Below are 9,744 nucleotides of genomic sequence, written 5' to 3'. Positions count from 1 at the left end.
TCACAGGACTTGCTAGGAAGTGTGCTTTTGGCACGTGCAGGTACAGTCATGCTAGTTCCCTCTTCAGTATAAAGAAATTTACTATGAAGTCTCAAGATTTCATTGCAATCTCACAATATCACAGTAAAGCAAAGTGTGACATTGGCACTGATGAAGCTGATTGGCTGCTGCATTCTGTCTTCTTCAACATGCACCTTAGAATAGCTGAAGGATAACTGTTCACAGAAAACTTACTCTGGTGAGCTGAGGAAATTTTGAGGTTTAACATCTTCCTTTTTTTTACATAGAAGTGTTCAGGTGATATTTTCTTGTCCGCTTTGTACAGTTATGCTACACCATTTTCAAGGGATTTAAGCATATGAGTATTGTGCCCCTTTAAGAGAAAAACTATTTCAGTACACTGTCTCTTTAAATGAAACCCTATCTAAACAGCAGTGTAATTATAGTTTCCAAAAAAATTCTGTTAACATTGAGTTTTCATGGTTATAAACGTTTCTATGAATGATCAATATTTTTGGTATCCAAAGCATCCACACAATTTGAAGAGTTGTCCATGTGAGGAGGTTTATTTATTTTAAAAGGAGAGGTAGCTGAACATTTTTGGATGAGGTTTCAGGTTTTATTTTATTTTGGCAGGTAAATGGAGTGCTTGAGATTTAAAAATGTGTCTAATTAGTTTTGGGGACGTAACATTATTTGAGAGTTATTGTGCCCTTGAATAGCTTATTTTCATTGCAATATTTATAGTAGTGTTAAAAGGTCATTGAGTTGCTAAACTTACATGCTTTAACAAATTATACCTGCAATTTTTATACTGCAATGTTCCTTTAAAGGGACATTAAACTCTAAATACAATGTATACGCATAGTATTGAGGTTATTACCCGCCTCTCTCTAGTCATGGATGGTTCCATGTTGAAATCTGGGTTTCACTGCATTCCCATGTTGGCGTATTTGCACATGGTAATCAACTCTCCTATAGATGACGGCATCCATAATAAGAGGGGAGGTGAATATGTATTTAGTGTTTAATGTCTCTTTAATGACAGGTTAAGAGAGACTCACTTAAAGGGATAGTAAAGTCCCTTTTTTTTTAAGCTTTATGCATTATACCTGCATAAACCTAATGATCTGACCCGTCTGACTAAACTCTCCCTCTATTAATTTGTTTGTAACCCCTGTTTACCTCTTGCCACTTCTCTTCATCTTCTGTCAATCTTCAAAACAGTGTTGTTGATGACACATGAAATGAAGGACAGCATAGTTCCCTCATTCAATTCTGCCTGTCTTTGTCATCACTGCTCACTGTGCTCACTGTACAGAGTGGTAGAAGGTGAATTTACATATTGTAGATGGGGGCACATTAGAAGCATGTGAGCTGATTGCCGGTACCACCCACTGAGTCATGAAGAAAAGAGGATGAGCAGCGACCTTTGGGTGTTGTATAGGACAGTACCTTGTATAATTACATTATAGTGAGGCAAAGGGATGTGGGGCAAGGATCACAGCTACAGCCACGGAATGACTGCTGGCCCTCACACTAGCCAGAATTATTACTGTATCTGCAGTTGCTGAGCACCAGGTCCCAATTGTCAGTCAATATTGGCAACCTTCACTCATATTTGCCAAGCCCTGGCTTAAAGGAACATTAAACACAAATCTAATTAGACATTGTAAAATATATCAGTGTGTTTTCCTTATATTCTCCACATGGGTCTGGAAGTCTAGTTACAGTGTATTTTCCCTGGGATTGACTGCCCTATTGGGTAGTACCTTTGACTGGCCTCACAATCTCACATTCCCCCACAATTTTTAAGAGGTGTGTTCCTTAACTGTTATGAAATAGCAAAATCCATGGGCAGCCAGAAGCAATGCTCTAAGATGATCCTTGTGAATGTGTGTAGCATTGCCAGATACAGTCTCTGGATAACTGTAGTATGCGCTCCTTGAGTACAAATAGAGTAAGGAGAGACACATTGTTTGTAGGGGAAAAGTAGGAATAACTGTAAAAATAAATACTAAATGTACTTTGAACTGTGTTTATATGCTCAAAGGGACAGTAAAGTAAAATTAAAGTTTCATGATTCAGATAGAGCATGCCCTATTAAACAACTTTTCTGTTTACTTCTTTTATCTAATTTGGTTCATTCACTTGGTATCGTTTGTTAAAAGTATACCTAGGTAGGCTCAGGAGTGTGTAGTAATTATTTATTTTACCTTCTTTTCCTGTTTTTTAATTTTGAAAATTTGGCATTTGCTTGCTAAATGACAGCTTGAAATAATTTAAAAGGTGTTTTATATGCAGATCTTTTGCATTGCTGTGTATACACTTTGTAGTTAAAATACTTTCTGTAGTCTTGAACTCAGTTTACATGCCAGTGTATGGTCAAACTCCCCTAGTCACTATCACTTTATTTGTAGGAACCAATCTGGACTTGTTAAAGTAGACAAGGTTTTCCACTGTCATTTTGTTTGCAATATTTGCATTTCAATGCAGCAACTTTTCTTATCACCTTTGAGTCCAGTTGGGAACAGATATTTAGCAGTTTTACACTTGTGAAGGTTGCAGCATGCAATTTCTTTTTTCAGAATTTGAAAACTCAGTTAAATTTAACAGCAAAATATTGGATTTTTTAGTGTCCATAATTTTTTTTATTACTATATCTAAAGGTTTACCTGTTACCTAATGAGGCAGCAATTTTAGGTTAGAACATTATTTGCCTACATCCTCCTAAGAGCTGTGATGCATATTATGTAGTGGTAATCAAATCTGTTTTATATTTTGCATGAAATCACTATTTAAATGTAATTTGAAGCTTACATATATGTGCACAACTAATGTTGAACTGCTAGTGCGTTTTCGAATACCCCTTTTAGATGAAACTTGTAAAACAATTAAACAATCAAATACAAAACCCTAAGTTTTGATTAAACAAAAAAATGTGAATTGTTGAAAATTTGAAAACATAATATTCTTCTCCTTTTAATGTTTCCATTATTGTGTTACTAAGTTTTGTAAACCCCATAAAAACCCGCTTTTCTCCTGTCTTCTACAGCAAGCACTGGGTAATGCAGACAAAACAAGCACTGGGGGTGGAAGCAGTAAACCCAACATGCTGCGATGCCGCAACTCCATCACCACCTCCGCTGATGAGCAACCACACATTGGAAATTACCGTCTACTGAAAACGATTGGCAAGGGCAACTTTGCTAAGGTGAAACTGGCCAGGCATGTGTTAACGAGTAAAGAGGTAAGCATCTGAGAGACCCTTATGAACAAACCTGTTAACTTAATACAATAGAGCGATAAATGTTGAGCTTCTTGTGCATGTCTTGAGCTTGCTTGTTGAAATTGTATTTCTTTCATCAGATGGTGAGAGTCCACAAGTCAGGTTGTGTGGGAATTCCCCTCAGGACCACTAGAAAGAGGCAATAGATACCCCAACACACGAAAGGGACACTCAATTACATTTAAAAAAATTATTAAATAAATTGTGCACTTAAAATAATTAAACTTCACCAAATAAATCTTTGATGTGGAAAATTGAGTCCTCTTTATTGTTCAGATGGCAACTAAGTTCAAACTGCAACAAACTTTTATCTTCTTTGTTTTTTATTGTTTTAAATAAATGTTATAAAAGTTCCAGTTTGTTGTGGTTTAACATACCAACGCTTTTTTCTTGGAGCTATTGTATCTCATGTGAATGTGAGCATATTGCTTTCTTTCATGTAATTAGCAAGTGTCCATGAGCTATTGACGCATGGGATATACGTTCCTACCAGGAGGGGCAAAGTTTCCCAACATTCCTTATTTCAGACAGTCAGTTTCATTATTTGGGATAATGCATTTGAATAATCATTTTTTCTTACCTTAAAATTTGACTTTTTCTCCTGTGGGCTGTTAGGCTCGCGGGGGCTGAAAATGCTTCATTTTATTGCGTCATTCTTGGCGCAGACTTTTTTGGCGCAAAAATTTTCTTTGTCATTTCCGGCGTCATACTTGTCGCCGGAAGTTGCGTCATTTTTTTACGTTTTTGCGCCAAAAATGTTGGCGTTACCGGATGTGGCGTCATTTTTGTCGCTTAAAGCATTTAGGCGCCAAATAATGTGGGCGTCTTTTTTGGCGCTAAAAAATATGGGCGTCATTATTGTCTCCACATTATTTTAGTCTCATTGTTTATTTGCTTCTGGTTGCTAGAAGCTTGTTCATTGGCATTTTTTTCCCATTCCTGAAACTGTCTTTTAAGGAATTTGATCAATTTGGCTTTATATGTTGTTTTTTCTATTACATATTGCAAGATGTCTCAGATTGACCCTGAATCAGAAGATACTTCTGGAGAATTGCTGCCTGATGCTGGATCTACCAAAGTTAAGTGTATTTGTTGTAAACTTGTGGTATCTGTTCCTCCAGCTGTTGTTTGTAATGAATGTCATGACAAACTTGTTAATGCAGATAAAATTTCCTTTAGTAATGTTCCATTACCTGTTGCTGTTCCATCAACATCTAATATTCAGGGTGTTCCTGTTAACATAAGAGATTTTGTTTCTAAATCTATTAAGAAGGCTATGTCTGTTATTCCTCCTTCTAGTAAACGTAAAAAGTCTTTTAAAACTTCTCATTTTTCAGATGATTTTTTAAATGAACATCATTATTCTGATAATGATTCCTCTGGTTCAGAGGATTCTGTTTCAGAGGTTGATACTGATAAATCTTCATTTCTCCAACATAGGTGTGTCCGGTCCACGGCGTCATCCTTACTTGTGGGATATTCTCTTCCCCAACAGGAAATGGCAAAGAGCCCAGCAAAGCTGGTCACATGATCCCTCCTAGGCTCCGCCTTCCCCAGTCATTCTCTTTGCCGTTGTACAGGCAACATCTCCACGGAGATGGCTTAGAGTTTTTTGGTGTTTAAATGTAGTTTTTGTTCTTCAATCAAGAGTTTGTTATTTTAAAATAGTGCTGGTATGTACTATTTACTCTGAAACAGGAAAGAGATGAAGATTTCTGTTTGTAAGAGGAAAATGATTTTAGCAACCGTTACTAAAATCGATGGCTGTTTCCACACAGGACTGTTGAGAGGAATTAACTTCAGTTGGGGGAAACAGTGAGCAGACTTTTGCTGCTTGAGGTATGACACATTTCTAACAAGACTCGGTAATGCTGGAAGCTGTCATTTTCCCTATGGGAACCGGTAAGCCATTTCTCCAACATAGGTGTGTCCGGTCCACGGCGTCATCCTTACTTGTGGGATATTCTCTTCCCCAACAGGAAATGGCAAAGAGCCCAGCAAAGCTGGTCACATGATCCCTCCTAGGCTCCGCCTACCCCAGTCATTCTCTTTGCCGTTGTACAGGCAACATCTCCACGGAGATGGCTTAGAGTTTTTTAGTGTTTAACTGTAGTTTTTATTATTCAATCAAGAGTTTGTTATTTTAAAATAGTGCTGGTATGTACTATTTACTCAGAAACAGAAAAGAGATGAAGATTTCTGTTTGTATGAGGAAAATGATTTTAGCACCGTAACTAAAATCCATGGCTGTTCCACACAGGACTGTTGAGAGCAATTAACTTCAGTTGGGGGAACAGTGTGCAGTCTCTTGCTGCTTGAGGTATGACACATTCTAACAAGACGATGTAATGCTGGAAGCTGTCTTTTTTCCCTATGGGATCCGGTAAGCCATGTTTATTACGATGGTAAATAAGGGCTTCACAAGGGCTTATTAAGATTGTAGACTTTTCTGGGCTAAATCGATTCAGTTTTAAAACATATTTAGCTTTGAGGAATCATTTTATCTGGGTTTATTGATATTATAATATCGGCAGGCACTGTATTAGACATCTTATTTCTCTGGGGCTTTCCCAAAGCATAAGCAGAGCCTCATTTTCGCGCCGGTGTGGCGCACTTGTTTTTGAGAGGCATGGCATGCAGTCGCATGTGAGAGGAGCTCTGATACTTAGAAAAGACTTTCTGAAGGCGTCATTTGGTATCGTATTCCCCTTTGGGTTTGGTTGGGTCTCAGCAAAGCAGATACCAGGGACTGTAAAGGGGTTAAAGTGTTAAAACGGCTCCGGTTCCGTTATTTTAAGGGTTAAAGCTTCCAAATTTGGTGTGCAATACTTTTAAGGCTTTAAGACACTGTGGTGAAAATTTGGTGAATTTTGTACAATTCCTTCATGTTTTTTCGCAATTGCAGTAATAAAGTGTGTTCAGTTTAAAATTTAAAGTGACAGTAACGGTTTTATTTTAAAACGTTTTTTGTACTTTATTATCAAGTTTATGCCTGTTTAACATGTCTGAACTACCAGATAGACTGTGTTCTGAATGTGGGGAAGCCAGAATTCCTGTTCATTTAAATAAATGTGATTTATGTGATAATGACAATGATGCCCAAGATGATTCCTCAAGTGAGGGGAGTAAGCATGGTACTGCATCATTCCCTCCTTCGTCTACACGAGTCTTGCCCACTCAGGAGGCCCCTAGTACATCTAGCGCGCCAATACTGCTTACTATGCAACAATTAACGGCTGTAATGGATAATTCTATCAAAAACATTTTAGCCAAAATGAACCCTTGTCAGCGTAAGCGTGGCTGCTCTGTTTTAGTTACTGAAGAGCATGACGACGCTGATATTAATATCTCTGAAGGGCCCCTAACCCAATCTGAGGGGGCCAGGGAGGTTTTGTCTGAGGGAGAAATTACTGATTCAGGGAACATTTCTCAACAGGCTGAACCTGATGTAATTGCATTTAAATTTAAGTTGGAACATCTCCGCATTCTGCTTAAGGAGGTATTATCCACTCTGGATGATTGTGAAAAGTTGGTCATCCCAGAGAAACTATGTAAAATGGACAAGTTCCTAGAGGTGCCGGAGCTCCCAGAAGCTTTTCCTATACCCAAGCGGGTGGCGGACATTGTTAATAAAGAATGGGAAAGGCCCGGTATTCCTTTCGTCCCTCCCCCCATATTTAAAAAATTGTTTCCTATGGTCGACCCCAGAAAGGACTTATGGCAGACAGTCCCCAAGGTCGAGGGAGCGGTTTCTACTTTAAACAAACGCACCACTATACCCATAGAGGATAGTTGTGCTTTCAAAGATCCTATGGATAAAAAATTAGAAGGTTTGCTTAAAAAGATGTTTGTTCAGCAGGGTTACCTTCTACAACCAATTTCATGCATTGTCCCTGTCACTACAGCCGCATGTTTCTGGTTTGATGAACTGATAAAGGCGCTCGATAGTGATTCTCCTCCTTATGAGGAGATTATGGACAGAATCAATGCTCTCAAATTGGCTAATTCTTTCACCCTAGACGCCACTTTGCAACTGGCTAGGTTAGCGGCTAAGAATTCTGGGTTTGCTATTGTGGCGCGCAGAGCGCTTTGGTTGAAATCTTGGTCGGCTGACGCGTCTTCCAAGAACAAGCTACTAAACATTCCTTTCAAGGGGAAAACGCTGTTTGGCCCTGACTTGAAAGAGATTATCTCGGATATCACTGGGGGTAAGGGCCACGCCCTTCCTCAGGATCGGCCTTTCAAGGCGAAAAATAGACCCAATTTTCGTCCCTTTCGTAAAAACGGACCAGCCCAAAGTGCTACGTCCTCTAAGCAAGAGGGTAATACTTCTCAAGCCAAGCCAGCTTGGAGACCAATGCAAGGCTGGAACAAGGGAAAGCAGGCCAAGAAGCCTGCCACTGCTACCAAGACAGCATGAAATATTGGCCCCCGATCCGGGACCGGATCTGGTGGGGGGCAGACTCTCTCTCTTCGCTCAGGCTTGGGCAAGAGATGTTCTGGATCCTTGGGCGCTAGAAATAGTCTCCCAGGGTTATCTTCTGGAATTCAAGGGACTTCCCCCAAGGGGGAGGTTCCACAGGTCTCAGTTGTCTTCAGACCACATAAAAAGACAGGCGTTCTTACATTGTGTAGAAGACCTGTTAAAAATGGGAGTGATTCATCCTGTTCCACTAAGAGAACAAGGGATGGGGTTCTACTCCAATCTGTTCATAGTTCCCAAAAAAGAGGGAACGTTCAGACCAATCTTAGATCTCAAGATCTTAAACAAGTTTCTCAAGGTTCCATCTTTCAAGATGGAAACCATTCGAACTATTCTTCCTTCCATCCAGGAGGGTCAATTCATGACCACGGTGGATTTAAAGGATGCGTATCTACATATTCCTATCCACAAGGAACATCATCGGTTCCTAAGGTTTGCATTCCTGGACAAACATTACCAGTTCGTGGCGCTTCCTTTCGGATTAGCCACTGCTCCAAGGATTTTCACAAAGGTACTAGGCTCCCTTCTAGCGGTGCTAAGACCAAGGGGCATTGCAGTAGTACCTTACCTGGACGACATTCTGATTCAAGCGTCGTCCCTTCCTCAAGCAAAGGCTCACACGGACATTGTCCTGGCCTTTCTCAGATCTCACGGCTGGAAAGTGAACGTGGAAAAGAGTTCTCTATCCCCGTCAACAAGGGTTCCCTTCTTGGGAACAATTATAGACTCTTTAGAAATGAGGATCTTTCTAACAGAGGCCAGAAAAACAAAACTTCTAGACTCTTGTCGGATACTTCATTCCGTTCCTCTTCCTTCCATAGCTCAGTGCATGGAAGTGATCGGGTTGATGGTAGCGGCGATGGACATAGTTCCTTTTGCGCGCATTCATCTAAGACCATTACAACTGTGCATGCTCAGTCAGTGGAATGGGGACTATACAGACTTGTCTCCGAAGATACAAGTAAATCAGAGGACCAGAGACTCACTCCGTTGGTGGCTGTCCCTGGACAATCTGTCTCAAGGGATGACGTTCCGCAGACCAGAGTGGGTCATTGTCACGACCGACGCCAGTCTGATGGGCTGGGGCGCGGTCTGGGGATCCCTGAAAGCTCAGGGTCTTTGGTCTCGGGAAGAATCTCTTCTACCGATAAATATTCTGGAACTGAGAGCGATATTCAATGCTCTCAAGGCCTGGCCTCGGCTAGCGAGGACCAAGTTCATACGGTTTCAATCAGACAACATGACAACTGTTGCGTACATCAACCATCAGGGGGGAACAAGGAGTTCCCTAGCGATGGAAGAAGTGACCAAAATCATTCTATGGGCGGAGTCTCACTCCTGCCACCTGTCTGCTATCCACATCCCAGGAGTGGAAAATTGGGAAGCGGATTTTCTGAGTCGTCAGACATTGCATCCGGGGGAGTGGGAACTCCATCCGGAAATCTTTGCCCAAGTCACTCACCTGTGGGGCATTCCAGACATGGATCTGATGGCCTCTCGTCAGAACTTCAAAGTTCCTTGCTACGGGGCCAGATCCAGGGATCCCAAGGCGGCTCTAGTGGATGCACTAGTAGCACCTTGGACCTTCAAACTAGCTTATGTGTTCCCGCCATTTCCTCTCATCCCCAGGCTGGTAGCCAGGATCAATCAGGAGAGGGCGTCGGTGATCTTGATAGCTCCTGCGTGGCCACGCAGGACTTGGTATGCAGATCTGGTGAATATGTCATCGGCTCCACCTTGGAAGCTACCTTTGAGACGAGACCTTCTTGTTCAGGGTCCGTTCGAACATCCGAATCTGGTTTCACTCCAGCTGACTGCTTGGAGATTGAACGCTTGATTTTATCGAAGCGAGGATTCTCAGATTCTGTTATCGATACTCTTGTTCAGGCCAGAAAGCCTGTAACTAGAAAGATTTACCACAAAGTTTGGAAAAAATATATCTGTTGGTGTGAATCTAAAGGATTCCCTTGGG

General features: G+C 40.9%; 1 protein-coding gene across 1 annotated transcript in view; it reads left to right on the top strand.

Moving 5' to 3' along the window:
- Window positions 1–3,055: 3,055 nt before the first annotated feature.
- Window positions 3,056–9,744, top strand: part of MARK2 (microtubule affinity regulating kinase 2) — a gene marked incomplete at its 5' end in the record, with an annotated part of 681,669 nt that continues 674,980 nt past the window's right edge. Inside the window, 1 exon segment of the mRNA XM_053720068.1 lies at window positions 3,056–3,250. Within this exon segment, the coding sequence (XP_053576043.1) occupies window positions 3,056–3,250 (195 nt within the window).

This window comes from Bombina bombina, chromosome 7 (genome assembly GCF_027579735.1).
Source record: "Bombina bombina isolate aBomBom1 chromosome 7, aBomBom1.pri, whole genome shotgun sequence".
Classification (NCBI taxonomy): Eukaryota; Metazoa; Chordata; class Amphibia; order Anura; family Bombinatoridae; genus Bombina; species Bombina bombina.
The sequence above is the reverse complement of the archived record's forward strand: the minus strand, read 5'-3'. Positions and strand labels throughout refer to the sequence as shown.